The 17,987-nt window shown below is 52.4% G+C and overlaps 7 protein-coding genes across 7 annotated transcripts; 5 read left to right on the top strand and 2 right to left on the bottom strand.

The window, feature by feature from the left end:
- Positions 1 to 1,386: 1,386 nt before the first annotated feature.
- N7474_005888 (transcription factor domain-containing protein) lies at positions 1,387 to 3,701 on the top strand (the record flags this gene model as incomplete). The annotated part of the gene is made up of 6 exons (XM_057197303.1): positions 1,387 to 1,460; positions 1,517 to 2,037; positions 2,089 to 2,405; positions 2,460 to 2,879; positions 2,928 to 3,184; positions 3,239 to 3,701. 6 exons carry the CDS (start codon positions 1,387 to 1,389, stop codon positions 3,699 to 3,701), a joined length of 2,052 nt encoding a protein of 683 aa, XP_057054699.1.
- A 261-nt stretch (positions 3,702 to 3,962) lies between these two features.
- N7474_005887 (t-SNARE syntaxin) lies at positions 3,963 to 5,114 on the bottom strand (the record flags this gene model as incomplete). The annotated part of the gene is made up of 3 exons (XM_057197302.1): positions 3,963 to 3,995; positions 4,049 to 4,803; positions 4,859 to 5,114. The coding sequence occupies 3 exons, from the start codon at positions 5,112 to 5,114 to the stop codon at positions 3,963 to 3,965; spliced, it is 1,044 nt and encodes a 347-aa protein (XP_057054698.1).
- Positions 5,115 to 5,897: 783 nt separating this feature from the next.
- On the top strand, positions 5,898 to 10,599 carry N7474_005886 (uncharacterized protein; the record flags this gene model as incomplete). Its single annotated transcript, XM_057197301.1, has 4 exons — positions 5,898 to 5,944; positions 6,007 to 8,278; positions 8,513 to 9,874; positions 9,931 to 10,599. The coding sequence occupies 4 exons, from the start codon at positions 5,898 to 5,900 to the stop codon at positions 10,597 to 10,599; spliced, it is 4,350 nt and encodes a 1,449-aa protein (XP_057054697.1).
- Positions 10,600 to 12,231: 1,632 nt separating this feature from the next.
- On the top strand, positions 12,232 to 13,113 carry N7474_005885 (oxygenase MpaB family protein; the record flags this gene model as incomplete). The annotated part of the gene is made up of 1 exon (XM_057197300.1): positions 12,232 to 13,113. One exon carries the CDS (start codon positions 12,232 to 12,234, stop codon positions 13,111 to 13,113), a length of 882 nt encoding a protein of 293 aa, XP_057054696.1.
- A 221-nt stretch (positions 13,114 to 13,334) lies between these two features.
- On the bottom strand, positions 13,335 to 16,064 carry N7474_005884 (ABC1 kinase family protein; the record flags this gene model as incomplete). The annotated part of the gene is made up of 3 exons (XM_057197299.1): positions 13,335 to 14,544; positions 14,602 to 15,417; positions 15,493 to 16,064. 3 exons carry the CDS (start codon positions 16,062 to 16,064, stop codon positions 13,335 to 13,337), a joined length of 2,598 nt encoding a protein of 865 aa, XP_057054695.1.
- Positions 16,065 to 16,338: 274 nt separating this feature from the next.
- N7474_005883 (uncharacterized protein) lies at positions 16,339 to 16,518 on the top strand (the record flags this gene model as incomplete). The annotated part of the gene is made up of 1 exon (XM_057197298.1): positions 16,339 to 16,518. One exon carries the CDS (start codon positions 16,339 to 16,341, stop codon positions 16,516 to 16,518), a length of 180 nt encoding a protein of 59 aa, XP_057054694.1.
- Positions 16,519 to 16,786: 268 nt separating this feature from the next.
- On the top strand, positions 16,787 to 17,980 carry N7474_005882 (MBL fold metallo-hydrolase; the record flags this gene model as incomplete). The annotated part of the gene is made up of 4 exons (XM_057197297.1): positions 16,787 to 17,005; positions 17,064 to 17,211; positions 17,259 to 17,633; positions 17,688 to 17,980. 4 exons carry the CDS (start codon positions 16,787 to 16,789, stop codon positions 17,978 to 17,980), a joined length of 1,035 nt encoding a protein of 344 aa, XP_057054693.1.
- Positions 17,981 to 17,987: the final 7 nt, after the last annotated feature.

The raw sequence follows: 17,987 nt of genomic DNA, 5'->3' as shown, positions 1-17,987 counted from the left end.
TCGCCAGCGATCCTGTGTTCCCTTTCTCTTCTGGCAACACCTCGACACTGCTAGTACCTTCTTCCCAACGAACTCAGCCGGATCTACTGCAAATGAAAGCCACGTATTTGCATAAACACCATTATCCTCGTCAGTCTCAATAATATTGATCTGTAACACCTCAGGGTTGGTATCATCGGCGTCGACAAGATGATCAAACGTTACACCTAGTCAATCAATCTAGTCAGATGAACGAGTGGGAAGTAATTAGCCATGGGGGTACTAGAACTAGATGCTTCATCCCGTAGAAAATGATGTAGACCTATTCTCCAGACGCTTTTCTGGCATTCAGCCTAAGTACTCATCTCGTACTAGCAAAACATCTGGGACTTCCGGACAAATATTCCTTCCATATGCGGTCTGATACGTCAATCGTGCAAGCTCCGGGGCGACCGGCTGTGGGAATTTTCGGTTCAGAAGATCCAGATGCCACGGGGTATGTGGCAGCAGACTTCGTATGGCGATCAGGGACCTTCAATTTGGATTCTGAGCGGCTGGTCAGGCGATGGGAGATGATACCGGCCGGCAGGAGTATGAACGCAATGTGGGATATAAAGTGGGAGCGCCATTAGAGGTGAAGACACGGTTGAATGAGAGGCCACAGTGACGAAATCTAATCCAATGTATGAAGAGAGGATGCTCGATCAAGCTTGAAAAGCTTTTCTCATAAGTCCAAGAAAGAGAATTAGAATGTCCCAAGACATGTGAGACATATACAACTCTTCATTAACAGGTGCCTAGAGGTGGGGTCCAAATGGGCAGCGTGCTTTTAGCGAATTCCTGGGTACTCCTAAGTACATGCCCGCAACCTCTTTCTCTTCTCTCCCTCAAACTGATTCACTTTCGCACAGTCTATGCAACCCAATAATGCTTGTGCCAGATGGTTACGGTTATTTTCGGTCAATTGTTCTCGAAAAGGCTAGGCGCCTTTCCCCTTTTGTTCGGCGCTCGGAATTTCGGCTGCGAGTAATCCGGAGTCCGGCGATGCGCTCTTCTTTCGACTTCACAACATTCACGGACTCCAGCTCATCTGGATTGCAATGAATAGGTCTCGTATTCATCACTATTAATCATTCTCTTTGGGAAAACCTTATTGTGTGGAAAGTGCCACGGAAATCATGTCTGCAGTAAGTGGCATCCCCCAGACGGGATACGTTATACCGCAGTTCAGGTTGCTCGGTCGCAAAACAACTCAAACACTATACTTGAAGATCTGGTTTCACTAATAAATCTCTATAGTGTGACTTGTGCCACACCAGAAAGGTCAGAGCAGTTGTCCCAAGCCCGAACGACTGTCTGTGCTAAATCAGTGCCATGTAGGTGAAATGCGATCGCCAAGATCCTTGCATGAACTGCGTAGATGCAGGTGTGGAATGCCATCGTACTCGTGAAACGCGTATTCATCGGCCACGTGTCTCCCGGTATGCGTGGCCATATTCCGCGGAAGAAAGACATGGATAAGCTAAAATGACCACAGTCTTGATGCATTGGCAGCCCGCCTGGCTAAACTCGAAGAATCAAACTCAGCAGAAACATCGGTCAAAGTTTCATCAGCTGCTGCACATAGCCATGTAGCATCGCCGCAGGCTAAACATCACAGTCCTCATGGGTCATTTTCGAGCCAGTATACCGACCCGGCTTACGAGAAAAAGAGAAAGCAATATGCCGCACACGGCGAGAGTATTATACTCTCTCCGCCAGAGATTAAGCGTAATAAAACACAAGGTGCAGTTCGACAAAAAGTTCATGAGGATTCTCCGGACTCGACGCGCCATGCCAGCGAGGCTAGGGAGTTTATCGAGCATGAGCTCCAATGCAACCCGGAGCTTTCGACAGATCGACGTACTGCGCTTGAGTTGGCACGCAAGTTTGTTAGTCAATTAACTAATCCTGCACTACATTGGGAGTCTGGGGAGTCTCGGGCTGCAGACCATATAGCTGAAGAGAGTCTGCAACCTCCTACTCTTACGCCAGAGTTGCTATACATGCTACTCCCAGGTATTCATTGGAACTTTGATTTTTATGCAATGTATTCTAACACAAACACAGGCCCTGATAACAAAACCAATTCCCAAGGGACCCTCTCCTGGCCAGATCATATCTCTGACAAGGCCCTAGAACGAATGGGACTGGCCATAATCGAGGGTAGTGAGTGTGAACAAGTGCTCCAATACTACCGGATAAGCGTACGGGTGAAAGCTATTGCCAGTATATCAAAATTGGCACCATTGATCTCGAGTGAACGTCTCAAGGTCCATTTCCGCACATTGAAAAAGCAGTATGAGGTGGCTGCTCAAGAAGAATTGAACCAACTCCCTTTGGCGGCAGCGCCTAGCCTTGGCTTACTCCAGTCGCTGCTATCCGGGGTAAGGTTTTTGGAAATTTTCATATTAGCACTCTGGCTTACACACACGTCACAGTCACGTTTGATGCAATATCAAGGAAACATGTCCCGTTGTTGGATGTTCACAGCACTTGCCTCGCGAATCATTGTCTCGCTCGGATACCACAACATCACGGATACAGAGCCCAGGAACGAGGTGGAAGGAGACATTCATGCCTGTGTGTATACTTGTTATTACTTCGACAAGACGCTCAGCTTGCTGCTCCTCCGGCCGCCGTCTCTACCAGACCTAAAAGTGGAGCCAGCTCAGTTAATCCACGTTGATCCCGACCTACCAACATCGGCCATGATCGTTGGCATTGTCGAATACTCACACCTGAAGCATACCCTTCTGGATGTCCTACTGGATACCAAGGTAATGCGGGACGTGGAGAAGGCCAACATCTTGTCCAATCTCGTGGAGCGAGCACACTCAATTCATTCGAACTTGCAGACGGTAGGTGCTGAGAGATAACCAACGGATAAAGTAGCTGACAATGCGCAGTTTCGACGTCGTCAAGAACTAGAGTTTCCAGGAGAATCATGGAATTTCCTGCGACGGGAATGGCTCTCCATGGATTTCAACTACTATTCCGTCCTGACAACCATCATCCGCGTACGCTCCTCTGTGCTGAAATCCCGCTTGATCTGCGAAGACTGTCTCTATGCAGCCCGGGAATCTCTTACTACCCTCCGGGCCTTGCAGGAGACATTCTCAGGGCATATTACATCCGTTGATTCGTATCCATACTTCCTCACTTGGTATGACATTTCATCCACACCTCTCAGAGAAATCATAATCAACAAATCTTCTAGGACAATGCTGCTCTTCCCACTAGCCCCCTTCTTCGTCCTATTCTGCAACGTCGTCGCGACATCAGACCAGCGAGATTTCAACATGATCAAGAATATCACTGACGATCTGCACCAATTCGTCGGGGCAAACCCATCCATCGATAAACTGTATCGGCTCTTCTCCAAATTTCTGGACTTGTGTGCACCATTGATACAGCTGAAACCTGCACTACCACGGCCCGAGAGACCATCGCCTGCTGTCTCTGCTGCGACCACACTTGACAACATAATAAGGACAGATGGGGTTCAGATGGAGCGTGGTGTTGATTTTCTTGGTCCTGCCGCTACCACCACCACTAACCAGGCTTGGACAACCCCTCCGGGGTGGGATGATAGTCTGGTGTGGGAGTTGTTTGATAACCAGCCTTCGTTGGGATGGGCAGAGTCGGATCTGTGGGATGTCATGGCACAGTTGCCTGCGTAAAGTAGGCCTCTGTTTAGGATGTGGAGTATATTGTAGTTGTATGGTTGCTTCTTGAAAGGACACACAGTCCTGAAGTGGGTATATCAGATATATCCCAGAGTCTAGCTAAAAGGTCTCAAGAAAAAAAAATATGGAATGCTCAATGAGTGTGAGAGACATGCAAGGTAGGCAGCATCTGTCAGAGGGCACAGGCGGGCCTAGCTATTATAATACAGTACAGGAATAGAAAAGGGTAGTCCAAGAACGGAAAGAATGTGTCTATCACGAAATCAACACCCAGAGAAGGAAGAAAATCTGCCGAAACAGTTAGTTCACTTGTTCGAGAATAGACCCAGGGACAGACGTACCATAAGAATCCCAAACATCTTGGCAATCAACCACCGATTCCCGGACACGCGAGTCCAGTACTTCATCAGTTCTCGTTGCGCACCTTGTACATTATCCACCACATCTTCTGTGTTGGCGTCAATGCGCTGGATCATTTCTGACTGCTCGCTGACCATCTGTGCCAGCTGTCCGAAGATGCCTCCCAGTTCGCTGATTGTCCGTTCAATGGCTTCGATAGCCTCGCCACGGGCCTGGATGTATGTATTGCTCGACTGTGCCTCTTCCATAACCAGCAACTGCTGATCTGACTGCATCGATGGCCGGCCGAGTGGGGAAGGATTTGAAGGATCGAGCGTCAAGAGGTCGGAGGAGTTGCCTTGGTATCCCGGCTGGGGCGTCCGCCGCCCTGAGGTGTTGTACAGGGGAGAATCTGAGCGTTGCGTGTCTAGCGCGGTTTGCGACTTGGAAGATACGGATGACACAAAGTTCTCCGTTCTTGTGCGCGATGCTTGGATGTTCTTCGTCCGGACCTCGAGAACCTCCTTGAAGCTGGCTCCGACATCTGCCAGCTTCCCTTGCAGCATGACAACAACGTTGTCATTATGTTCGCCTTCCTGATCTGTCTTGGACCGACTCGATTTCGGATGTTGTGACAAGGTCAGTGCCTGAAGGGATGCGATCTGGGAGTTTAGCGAGGCGAGATCTTGCTTGATCACGTATGTCAATTCGGAGATCTCAACGGGTCGGTCGTCAAAAAGGGTTTTGCGCTTGGCCACTAATCCTCAATGTTAGATCAATGCGACTATTTCTGCCCTGCTGAGAACACTCACATTCAGCCAACCGCTGCAGCTTCGCTGTGGTGGATGTGATCCCCCGTCCAATGTCTGCCGCCTTGCGCGCGAACTCAGACCGTGCTCGCTTTTCATTCTGTGGCCCAGTAGGCGATCCGTTGGCCTGGCGTCGTTGGGCATCTGTCAATAATGCCTGGCGCTGCGAGCCGACTTTCGAAGTGCCCAGACGCCTTTGGGCATGGCCCAAGATGGCGCTGAACTCGGTCGTGCGATCTTGAATGGACGGGCCGGTCATTTTGCGATGAGTGGGGAGGGGGTGAGTACGATCTTCAAAGGTGTAGGATCAACAAGGAAGAGAGGATGCCGCACTCGGCGAGTGTTTGGGCTGGAGTGATCGGACTATCCCTAATCGATAAGGGGGAAGAGAGGTGGCCGGTTGCAGCAAGTGGTGGCGGAGGATTCCCGGGGATGTGGAAGGGAACGAGGAATGGGCACGGGTCGAGTCTCTCACTTTGGGTCTCGAGGGAAACACGCTGGCCTAGTCAAGACAAGCCTCGGTCTTTCACAACAGAAGGCCAAGTTCGCCCTCAGCCACTCGATGCAAGACACCACGTGACCGCGGGTTTGCCCCTTACCTAAGCCCTCCGTCTGCGCTGCGGCCGTTTCACATCTAAATTTATCTACTCGGTCAGGGGGAAGAATTGATGATGACGATGGAATAGCTTCATGATTTCCTCGCCTTGACCACCAGCACTATATTTTCACTCTACTATTAAATTGGGAAGAATTGCCCCTTCCCCACGTCATCGCCGGCCCTATTCTTGTTTGGCGGCCAAGCCAGCCTACTGTTGATCCGAGCTGATCGGCACCTGCCGTGTTGTTGGTCTGCGTGGCATTGCCACCTTTTGTCTCCCCCCTCTCTCCACGAATACGACTCTTCGCTCCTTCCTCTCCCCATCCCGGTCCAGAATCTGTCTGGGGGCGAGGCAGTGGGACTTGCGATCTACAACTCCCTAAGTTAGGCGGCAACTGATGCTGGGAATCGAGCTTGCCTGCACTTGACTCCTCCACCTCCCTGATGGCGGACCCTACATCCAGGTCGCACGGCCGAGGGGCCCCAAAGATGTGAGCGAGACCTATCGGTTTCCTTGACGCTTTGGTCGCACAAGTACTAAGACATCTTCTAGGCCGGTTCCACCCAATGCAGGTGGTAGAACGCCCGTCTCATTCCAACCGAACGTCAACCGTGCGAAAACAAAGCGTTGGGTCGAAGCGAAGCAATACTCCTACGATGGCACGGACTGGGGTGACGAGGAAGACGAATATCAGGACGAGGAGCCTCCCCCAGTACCGCAGCCGTCCTACACACAACAGAGAACCGGCAGCGCATCGGACTTGAGTTCCAAGCGTTTGTCGGGCCTCGCGCTCGGTGCAGATGGATCGCAAGGCAGCCCGGCGGCGGAGGATCAAAAGGCCCTGCCTTTCATCAGGCCTGCAGACATCTATAAACGTATGCGTGAACAGCAGGGAACACCGCCTCCTGCAGCAGACTCGGGGTCTCAAAATGATAACTTGCAAAGCTCGGTGCAGCCGGAAACAGCTCCAGCACAGGCTAGCGATAGTCAGATATCCCAGGGTTCAACTGTTTCCTCGCAGACACAAGCCGTTCCCTCCATCGGACTTCCCGAACTCAAGAGAGTCTCCGGCTTTGGTACCGATTTCATGAACAGCGGTTTCCAGAAGACCAACCCCGAGCCTACGGAGCCATCTCTGCAGCACCAACAGTCCCAGGGCTTCCGGTCCGTGGTTCATCAGGCTTTCGATGTACCAGAAACACCGAGCTCCACAACAGGCAGTGTGGGACGGTCCAATAGCGATGGTACGTCTGTGGTCAGCCCCATCATGGGCGCTCGCGGTATCAATGATGATAAAACACCCACCATCCCCGAAGAGCCCGAGGTGGCTTCTCCCTCGGCCATGGCTTCCCCCGAACCTGTGAACGAAGGCCCTGTTTTCAAACCGGGTCACCGCCGCGACCTGAGTCTTCCTAGCCGTGATAATAGCCCTGCCAGGAGGCCTGTGATCACCGAACACGATTCTCCCTCGGCAGGCCAAGTGGAGATGTCTTCGCCTGAGAGCCCTTCGCAGGCAAGCACACCAAAGCAGTCACTTATTGCGGAGACATATTTCAAGAGGGCATCCATGCAAGGACCCTCGAGTACGACTGAGAACGACTTCATTGCGCCGCTTAACCTGGGCAATAGCCGGCCGACAAGTACCGACACCCGTCAGGGCAGTATTCCAATCATCGTGCCTGAAGGTGCAGACGACTCGCCACGGGATGTCGACAATGATCGGCTGAGCAAAGATATAATTCGCTCATTAAGCAGGGAAAATAGTCCTTTGGACGGCGGGGAGCAGGAGGCTCAGCAATCACAGTCCCAGGCACCCGACGACTCCATTCCACACCAGTATGAAAAGTACTGGGATGATGGTCAAACTGGGCCCAATGATTCACAACCCAATCCCTTGGTCTCAGAAACGCACCCGGATTGGACTGGCCCGCATCCTTTGGCACCTCAGGATCCTTACTCCAGCAGCCAGGTTGGCGGTGGAGATGCGCCATCGGAACAGCCGAAGAAGCCTAAACTTGAAAGAAAGTTTTCCTGGGAATCGTCATCGTCGGGCAATGAGGATAAGCCTCAAATTCCAGGGAGCTACTCCTCCCCGCCTCCTCTAGGTGCATCGCTGGCCGTCCAAGAGCCCGAGCCTCTGTCTTATGACGCAGCTCCTGGAGCAGAAGAACCAGATGCAGCGCAAATGGCTGCTGCGGGTATAGATGCCGATAGCGAGCGCAGCGTCGAACGGCCCGTACTTTCGATCGTTCCTCCAAAGCCGGAAAGTGGTTCACCGCCCGAGCAGCTCTTGAACACGGAGGTTTTACCAGAGCCCGTCGGTGAAATGGGTGAAGCGACGGTACCTCCGGCCACCAATAACTTGATTAACGAAGCAAGTCTGCTGGGTTTCCGCGACATCCTTGGAATCAAGTCGGCCGATGCACGGATCCGGGCGTTTGACCATACAAGAGACCAATTTGCTGCCCTTGATACCGGCCTGCAGCATTGGGTTGAGTCCACCGTCCACGACCACCCGGAATATGCCGATCTGCAAAGCCAGGGCCCGTCTTCTGGGGCTGACAGGACATCGCCCACGCAAAGCCGTTTCCCAAAATTGACCTCGTTTGGCAACCTTGCTTCCACGCTTAATACCAACTCTCCAACCAGTGCCACCCATAATCGACGGCCTTCGGCTCATCTCGGAACCGTCAGGAACAGGCCGAATGTCGAACTCCGCGGCAAGGAACTCCTTCACACAGCAGGTGCATTCAGTGGCAAGGCGGGCGAGGCTGCGAAGGGACTGTTCGCCAAAGGCAGGAATAAGTTCCGTCCTAGCGACAAGGTAGATACATAATCTCTTACATTCTATCATGTTGAGAACCGGTTCCGTGCTATCCTTGTTTTTTTCGCTTTCATTCTTTTTTTCACTCTTTCTCTCTTTTTGGATACCACCATGTAATTTTGTGAACCGCCTGGCCTTTGATTCTAGAATGCGACACGATTGATGTCTCCGACCTTTTCCCCTCCTCTTCCCTCCTTTCATGTTGGCTTCTGTTCTGATGTTGGTAATTTGTAGGTTCAAACGCAAACGCCGACTGCGACACGCAGGAGCTTGCAATTCCCCTTCTCTCCCGGAGCCAATGGCTCCAATGTTAACTTCTCCTTCCGAAGCTCCACCACTTTGGGCAATCTCTTCAAGAGCTCTCGGAATGAGGAGAGTGTATCCAACACTACCAATGAGTCCGTCAACTCGCCTATTGGAACAAATCCTGGTCTCCGCGCCAAGTCAATGGATCTCTCGCGATTGCAAAGCAATACCGATAACGATGGTTCCGCCCAAAAGCGAGCTCGCTTATCTCTTGACCAAACTCAACGTGCAAGTAAAGCCACAAGCGGGTCGGACTACGTTGGTGCTCTGGAGAGGGAAATGGTTGCTGCTCTTGGGCTATCGCCAACGGATCCAGACCCTACATCATGGGAAAGAAATGTCCCATGTTCACGAGGCGCACAGGCACAGACCGAAGAGGATACGGCCAAGTCAACGGGAAAGAACCTGCCGGGGATTGCTGGGCAACAACTCCATCAAAAGAGACCAGAGGCTGCATCGATTCGTCCGGTGTCCGACGAGGTTGGCCCAACTCCTCCGCCAAAGGACGTACCTCCTCTCCCACCGAAAGACAAACCCAGCACTCCGCCAAAGGTCTATCCCTTCATGCCAAACTCAAGATATGCAGCGGCGAGTCCGTCGTCGGACTCTTCGGAGGCTGAGGACAAACCCTCGCTCCCAGCGAAGGACCAACCTCCTCCTCTAAAAGATCAGCCTATTCCTCCGCCCAAGGATTATATGACGGTCCCGCAACCGATGAATAATGCACGAAGCCATCCGTCAATATCTTCAATTGGCACTGAGGAGCAAAGCACGAATCGACCGCCGGAGAGTTCCGAGCTCTACGACAGTCCTCCTTCGCCTCTACAAGAAACAGCCGATCCGGCATATGGCAAACCTGCTCCCCAAGCCGGCGTCTCAAAAACTTCCTTGCCGTCTGCTGAGGAGGTGATATCAGACTTTAAACCTGTTTACCCGCCCGCACCACCACCGGCCGCTTCCGAGGTCTTGGAATACAAACGACAGTCAATCAGTGGCGCCCTGGAGACCGCTCCTGGAGTGCAAAGCCCGCTGCGGAACGAAGTCAGATATTCCCCCGGAACAAGGAGCAGTATGTTGAGCTTTGGTAGGCAGAGCGGCACCAGCAAAGGGACTCGTCCTCCCACGCCTGCCAAAGACATCTCGCAAGCTGCGGTGGTGGATTCGCCGGGTCAAAATGAGGAATCTACCGTGGATAAGTTGAAGAAGTTCGGGAAACGACGTCGAGCGTCCGTGGGAGATATGCTTTCTAGTCTGCAGGGAGGCCAGAAGCGGACGTTGGGCAGAATTAGTGTATTTTTATCCTTCCGCAAGTCTGTACGTACAAAACATGGTCTAACGAGATACAGGGTCTTTTCGGTCGGCAAAATGAGTCTCAGCTGCAAGAAAACGGAACGACTGAGCCAGCAAACACCAACTCCCACCCGACAGAGTTCAAGGTTCTATCAAGGCCACCCCAGGTGAACGGAAATGCGCCGCATACCTCATCCGCTGCGACTTCTGAGCAACCTGTCCCCTCTGTGCACAAACCTCTGCCCTCAGATCCCGCTGTGGAACAACCGCTACCATCCTTGCCGGCCGACACAGAATATCTACGGCAGCCACGCCAACGCGCTAGTATGCCACCTATCTCGTCTTTGAACCCTCTTGCCTCGGGCAGATTTTACTCGCATGCTACTGGCAGCACACCAAACGAGACCTCTGATGTACCTTGGCACACTCGCGCCGAGAGCCAACCCTTCCCAAGCCAACAATATGAGCGAGCATCCACGCCTCCGTATATATCTGAAGACAGCACTGTGCAGGCTCAGCAGCAACCAACAAGTCCTAACAGAATCCCCTCCTCCGATCCCTATTCCACCGCAGGCCACCCGCACCGCGATGACGAGCCGCGGATTGTCAACGTCCCACCTCGAGAACCAGTAGAGCTAGCTCTCACGAAGGACGATTCGAGCGACGAAATCCTCATGTCTCCGACGACATACCCAGGCCAGGAATGGATGCCGACGCATATGTAGCCTTTGTTATTGTTTATTGTTTCCACCGCACATTGATCTGGCACGATACCCTTTTTGTTGTCCGTTTGGATGTCGGATGTGGATATTTTAGTTGTACACTCATTTACGTGGATATAGTATGTGTTTTATGTTTTTATGCTCTACGAGGTACATACAAGAATACGGGGTATGCTGCTCATCGTGAAGTGGTAGAAAGTAGATACATATCAAAGAAAATACAAGCCCATCAATTCACGGAGGTGGCTCTGAGTATCCACTTAAAAGAACTAAGGGCTAAGGGCAGACTCAAATTAACCATGTGGCGGTTAGCAGCCTGCCGCAAAAAGTGCGGTCATTCTACGAGCCTTTACTCTCGTCATAATGAAGTTAGGTAACTAACCACTTGACATCCCATATCCAAGGCAACAATTACCTTGCCATTTCTTCTTTTGGCATTTTATCAACAAGAGGATCATAATGGCAGTAGACAAAGAGGCCTCAGATGGCCTAAGCCTACCTCCGGGAACTCTGGATATCGATACCAGAGCAGGCAGCAACTCTGGAAGGATCGAGAGCAAACGCTGTACACCGCAGAACAAAACAGGGACGATGAGTGAATATGTGGCGTTTACACATGTTGATGAACCCAGCTTTCAACAATCTATGGCAGCAAACTTGACCTCCACTCTTACCTTCCCCAATCACAGCCACTCATCGTCAAGATGGAAAAATTTCGCACATGCCCTTACCCATACCGAGGTGGTCGACGCACTGCGAGACACGTTGAAAGAAATGGGAATTAACGTTAGGCAGAACCTTAAAATCGGCGCTGGGGGTGTTGTCCACCGGCCCAACAAATCCAAGAAGCCTGACCACCAGTTCATTCCGAGGTCCCTTCCACGAGGCCACGTTTCCAAATGGCCATCAATAGTCATCGATGTAGGATAATCGGAAAACGCATCGCAGCTTCGTCAAGACGCAATGTGGTGGATGTATGCCTCGGATAGGGACGTGAAGCTCGTCTTCACCGTCCATATTCCCAAAAACAAGGAGATCGTTACGTATTGCCTCTGGCATCCGAGTGACCGGCCAGCTAGTCTAATCCATTTTATGCAAAGAGTTATTAGTGGAGTGAATAGTCCACCCTTTGAAAAGTGCTCTGAAACCTTCCCTGCATTTGGTACGGCAGTTGATAGCGCCCACCTTACCATAAGATGTTGGAATAGAAAAGATTCTCAAAATTCCCGTCAAGTTGTAGCTGAATCGCTTTCGGAACCGTGCGCTATTTGATTGGGGCTTCTTTCTGAGTTCGAGACTGAGCTGTAGGAATCACAAAGGACCGAAGTCGACATAAAGCACTAGGGCCTTCGAGAATTACATATTTAGATCTCATCTATGTAACCTATTTATGTACAAACTTAGCCAATTTTATGAAGTTCACGTTGATCAGCCCCACCCCAAAAGAAGCCAATCCTCGGTCCGCAATTGTCTTAGTGTGCCCGTGTGCGCCATGTGATGGTAGAAATGCCTAGCAGCGGCTTCATCCACCTCCTCGGTCCGCACATCGAGATAAACTCATGAAAACAAAGCAGCTCTATAAAAATCCAGCGTGCATCTCATGGCAACCAATATGACTCCAACCCTCCTCTCACAATGACCGAGCAAGCACCTACCCAAACAACAACCCCAGCTCTCCGCCGGCGAGTCCTCCAAACAACCCCAATCTACCCCGCAATCACCGAGCCCAAATTACTACATTCCGTCGTGGAAAACGACATCTACCTCCTGGGCGGACAGTTTGCAATTCTATGCCAATTTGCGCACCCATCGCTCGCGAAGGGGACCTTCAACCACTCCGACTTCGCACAGCGCATCCCTATACGGCTCCGAAACACGGCGCGGTTTCTCAATGTCGCTGTGTGCGGCACTCCGGAGGAAAAGAATGCCATCTTCGGCGTGATCCATAGATACCACTCCCGCGTTAAGGGGGATGGGTATGACGCCGATGATCCGGAGCTGCATAAATGGACAGCTGCGACGCTCTTCGTGGGCGTTGTTCTAGTGCACGAGACGTTCTTTGGGAAACTGTCCACTGAGAAAATGGAGGAGTTGTTTAAAGAGTCTGCTGTCTTTGGCACTTCTCTTCGAATGCCACCTGAGATGTGGCCCGCCACGCTGGACGAGTTCTGGCAGTATTGGGACTATAATATTGCCACGTTGGAAGTCACCGACATGGCGCGCAAGATGAGTAGGGATCTTCTGTATCCCCGGAACTTACCCTACCCTATGGCGCTGGTGATTCCGTTTGGCAGACTTTTGACTCTCAATTGGTTGCCTGACCGACTGGCGCGGGAATATGATCTAAGGGCTTCGGTTGCGGAACAAGTGGCGTATCAGGGGATTGTGCTTTGGATGCGGGTTGTGTATCCGTTTGTGCCGAATTATGTGAAGCAGTACCAGCATAGGGTTTATATGGAGGATCTGAGGAAGGCTGTGGAGAAGATTGAGAGGACGGGACATTGGGCTGGAATTTGATATTAACACTTATAAATTAATGCAGATTGACGGATCTTAGTTGAAATAAGTATTGGAGATTTTCTATGGTCTAGATATAATAGTCTAGCAATACAATTTCCGCTCCTCACTATACAAGATACCAAAGGATGCTGCAGACCAGTAGGCAGCAGGCAGAGAACAAGCTAGGAACTCTGTAGATCGAGGGGAGTTGGCAAGAAATGAGAGAAGAGAAAGCAAGTCTATCCCTCAAACACATTCTGGTTCAGCTCAACCCCTAAATCCTTGGCCATATTCTGCATCTGAGCCTCGATATCGTCCTCCATACCACCGCCCAGTCTCAAAAACTGGCGAATCTTGGTAAACCAGAAGAAGATGTCAGTGGTGAATAGCACAAGGCGGAAGACGATATGACGACCGAGATTGCGGATCTTCTCGTTCAGAGGCAGATCAGGCGATTCCACCAGCGCCCGCGAGGCCCACATCCCGGTGATCTTGACGCGGTTGACCGGCGAGCCCAGAAACTGGTTGTTCGCCTGGACGATGCGCAGGTTGCGGCCGATGAAGATCAGTTCGCGCGGCCACTTGGTTTCATCGCCGAGAATCTCGCGGATGGCCTTGCGTGCGGCCTGCTGCATCTCATAGTGGCGCTCGTTGCGCTCGGATTTGCTCAGGCCTTCGAGGCCGCGGTGTGTTGATAGGTCGCCGCCACGGTACGGGCGCATCAGGGTTGCAGAAGCAAAAATATCGGGGTTGTTAACGCCCCAGCCTTTCACGATCTCGCCGATCGTGTTATTGTCGAATGTCAGCAGCGCCTTCCAGAACCGCGCATACTGGTGCCGAAAGTCCGGCTCCATGTGAATGTACAGCCCATGGTCGATCAGGACGAGCTCCGGCTGGCCAGACGGCTTGCGCCGAATAAAGATGTTGCCCGGGTGCGGGTCGCAATGCACCCATCCCCATAGGAACATCTGTGCGGAGAACAAATCCACCATGGTCGTCATCACCTCCTTCAGCGACAATCCCAGGCCGCCTCTCTTATTGTATCCTTTCCAGTGATCCCGCTCTGGTTTAAGCAGTGCAGCCTGCTGGTTTCGTTCTGTCACCGCTGTGTCATTGCTGTTGGGTGCGTCCAGCGGCGTCCCTTGACATCCCGGGCTTCCCTGGCGCCAGCCGCCGCGCCAGGATCGAGTGATGGCATCCTTGTCCCAAAGCCGTACGCCCTCCACCCATTCTGCGGTCATGACGCGCCTCGAGCTCAGCTCGCGGTACACCCGCGGGATGTATACCCGATCCCGCAGGCGCGATTCGCCAGCAACCAGCCGGGCCATGGTCTCTGAATTGTCGGCTTCATTCAGAAAATCCGTCTCCAGCGAGAGACGCTCGCTGATGTATGGTACCAGGCTGTAGAAGGGAATATCGAAAACTTTGCTGTAGATCCAGGTCACGACTCTAGAATTCCTCTATTTAGTATGTGGTTGTTTGTCACTCCAACTTGTTCTAACTCACTTGAAAGCCCACAGATCCCATGCCAGCTGCTGGGCAATCTCCCGCTTCTGGATTTTAATGGCCACCTCTCGACCATCCTGCAAGCGAGCCCAATGCACCTGGGCGACACTGGCGCTGGCGCGGGCCCTGCGTTCCATGACACCCTTACCAGGTTCACCGGTGAAGGAAACCCCAAAGGCTTCCTCGGGTGATTTCCCAAAGTCCTCGCGAATGACCTTCTCCACCTCCTTCCAATCGTTCTGCGGGGCGTCGTCGAACATGCGCGAGAACATCTGCTGGAACTCCGGCGGCAGGATGGCGGACTGCATCGCGATCGCCTGGCCCATCTTCAGGTATAACCCCCCATTATGGCGCAGCAGATCCGAGAGGCGCTCGGCGTTACGCTGATGCACGGCGGCGATGGAGCTGGCCAGCGGAGGATGTGGGCGGAAGTTGATCTTGTAGTCCAGCGCGACCAGCAGACCCAAGGAGAAGGTGCGGGTTGTGCGCGTCAGCGACGAGGCATAGAACTGGGTGTCAATCCCCCAAACAACGCCTGTCGCGAGTGATGCGTACACCAATCGCCGCAGCCATTTGCGGGTGCGGGTGTAGGACTTGGCCGCGGTGGGTTTGCCTAGGGAGCTTGGGGATGGCGGAACGAAGGGCTGGAACCGGCCGGGGTGAACATGGCGAAGGGGTGAATGTCCGATCGAAATGCGAGGCAGGAGAGAGGGAGGGCGAGGCCGTAGGCAGTGCAACGACGCCATCGCAGGAGGTGAAGAGGGAAAGTGACGTTTCCGATCGGCAGGCTGACGGAATAATGGCCGTTGAACCTTACTGTTTATAATCGTACAAATTATATTTACACAGTAACATATATGTACTGAATTCTATATATACATGGTATCTCACAATTCATCGTGGCTCTCCGCCTCCGGTTTCTCCAACTGGTCGCATACGCTGGCGTAGTCGCGCATGTTGTTGGGGATGATGCGCTCCCACAGGTCGTCGCCTTCGAGATAGCTGTACTGTTGCTTGCACGCCTCCTCGGAGGCCATGGGCAAAAGGATCGGAAGGTGTTTGATCGCTGCCTTGACAAAGTTGCTCTTGAAGCAGTTGCCAAAGTCCGCCAGGGTGTCCGGGTCGGAGCAGATGTGGCGTCCATGTAGCTCGGGTCCGCACCGATCCTTGATGATAACCGCAACGTCGTCGCCCATCTTCAGCAGGGCTTCTTCCTGGTGTGGTACATTCATGCGACTCATTAGGGCGCGCACTGCAGGCACGAACGAGTTATTGCGTGTCCATAGGTCCCAGTGCGGCACGGTCGGCTGGCACCCGCGCTCGCAAATCTCGGTCTGGAACTTGTTGTACAGGTCGCCAGGGCGGCCGGCCAGCTTGCTGACAACTCGGAGACATGTCCAGGCGACTGCAGAGACCGGAAGGAGGAGGTAGAGGAGGGCAAGGAGGGTGGTGAGGATGCGCATGGTGGGCAGTGGTGAGTGAATTAGTTTGGAATGTGGAGAGGAAAAAGATGGAAATCGAGGGGGAAGCGGAGATCGGAATGGTTGGCTTCCGATCTGGAGGCATAATTATAGATTTGACGGCAATTTCCGAACGACCTATTTAAACAAGGGATTATTCGAGTGTAGAGGATGAGATGCAGTAAAGGCGATATTTTACATTTCAAGATTTCCCCTACTACAGGTCTCGTCTAGTGACGACTGGTTGATTCCTTGGCTACATTACTTTCCCATGAGCATGGATCTTCTGGACTTCCCCGAAACCGTGCGATACCTGACTCAAGAGGATGAAGGACGCGCCCTTGGCAAGACGGTTGCGGGAAATAGTCGAGAGTGGTCGCGTAAGATTCTTCGCGAGCAAGACGCCAAGCTCTTCTTTTGGCGATTTGATGCTGGAGTATGGAAGACTAATGGGTGATGATCGACATCATTCGAAGTGCAATAATTGTAGCATTTCTTATGGTTGTCCATAGACACATTATTCGTCCACAAATGAATGTACAACAGTCCGATAAATCTAGCCACCTAGGATAGTGCGTATGAGTTGATGAAGCTAGTAGAGAGATTGGGGGGATTGACTTCCGATATGCATCATAATTCAGTCTAAATTTGACAGTCATCATTCTATGGAATGGAGTATGTCTCACGTCACCTGCGGGGTCAAATATCTCCTCCCGTCAGCAACCATGTCACTCACCGAAGTGGACGCCCTCGAGGCCACCGTCATCATAGACAATGAACTGGACCCCTTATCTCCAGCGGCTCCAGATACCGTCACGGTCGGCGGCCACATGGGAACCGTCGCCATGGGATCGATGCATAACTTAACCGACCGCGGCAACGCCATCAAGGAGTTGAGGATGGGCGATATCTGCTGTGCAGCCCATGGGCTGTCGATTTTGGTGGTCAGTAGATCATCTCATCTTCTATATTAAAGCACCCTTGAATTTGACCGTTGTTTAGACGGCCACCAAAGGTGACAAGAAGCACTCGGTTCTCTTCGATGTCGGACCAGAAGAAGACGCATGGGAGAGAAACGTCAAACGCCTGCGTCCGGATCTGTCTTCCATAGAACTCATCCAGCTATCGCACTGGCATCGAGATCACTCCGGTTCGGTCCCTTTGTCCTGTTTACGGACCATTCTGATGAATCCATAGGCGGCCTCCTACGAGCTATCCGCATGATTAAGGAGGCAAAGGAAGCCAAGGGACAGTCTGATAACCTAGTCGTTGACGTCCATCCAGCTCGACCAGAGTACCGCGGGCTTGCTATACCTGCCCTGCCAGACAATGTCATCTCTTTAGAAGCAGACCCAACCTTTGACGAGATGCAGGCCGCTGGAGCGGTGGTCCACAAACGCAGCGACTCTCACACGGTTCTGGATGACTTCTTCCTCATCTCTGGAGAAATCCCGCGTGTGACGGCGTATGAAACGGGTCTGAAGGGCGGGATGCGTTTCGATCCCGAAGACAAGGAATGGTTCTCAGATGAGATCATTGCCGACGAACGTTTCCTCATGTGCAACCTCAAAGGTGAGTGGGTGTCCACATCTCTCAGCAGGAGATGCTGACCATCTTCTTCTTCAGGGAAAGGGCTCGTCGTATTCACGGGCTGCAGCCATGCCGGGGTGGTCAATACAGCCAGACACGCACTGGACACTGCCGAAAAACCAACACTTCTTCACGCCGTCGTAGGTGGCTTCCATCTGGCAATGAGCGACCAGCCCCAGATCCAGAGCACGGTAGCAGACCTGAAGCGTCTTGATCCCGCCGTGCTAATGCCGGGCCACTGCTCTGGCTGGCGGTCCAAGTTTGCCATTGAAAAGGCGATGCCGGGGAGTTTGGTGCCGTGTACGGTGGGCATTAAGATTGGCTTCTAATCTAGAT

Source organism: Penicillium riverlandense (assembly GCF_028828495.1).
Source record: "Penicillium riverlandense strain IBT 135883 chromosome Unknown utg000003l_segment0_segment0, whole genome shotgun sequence".
NCBI lineage: Eukaryota > Fungi > Ascomycota > Eurotiomycetes > Eurotiales > Aspergillaceae > Penicillium > Penicillium riverlandense.
The sequence above is the reverse complement of the archived record's forward strand: the minus strand, read 5'-3'. Positions and strand labels throughout refer to the sequence as shown.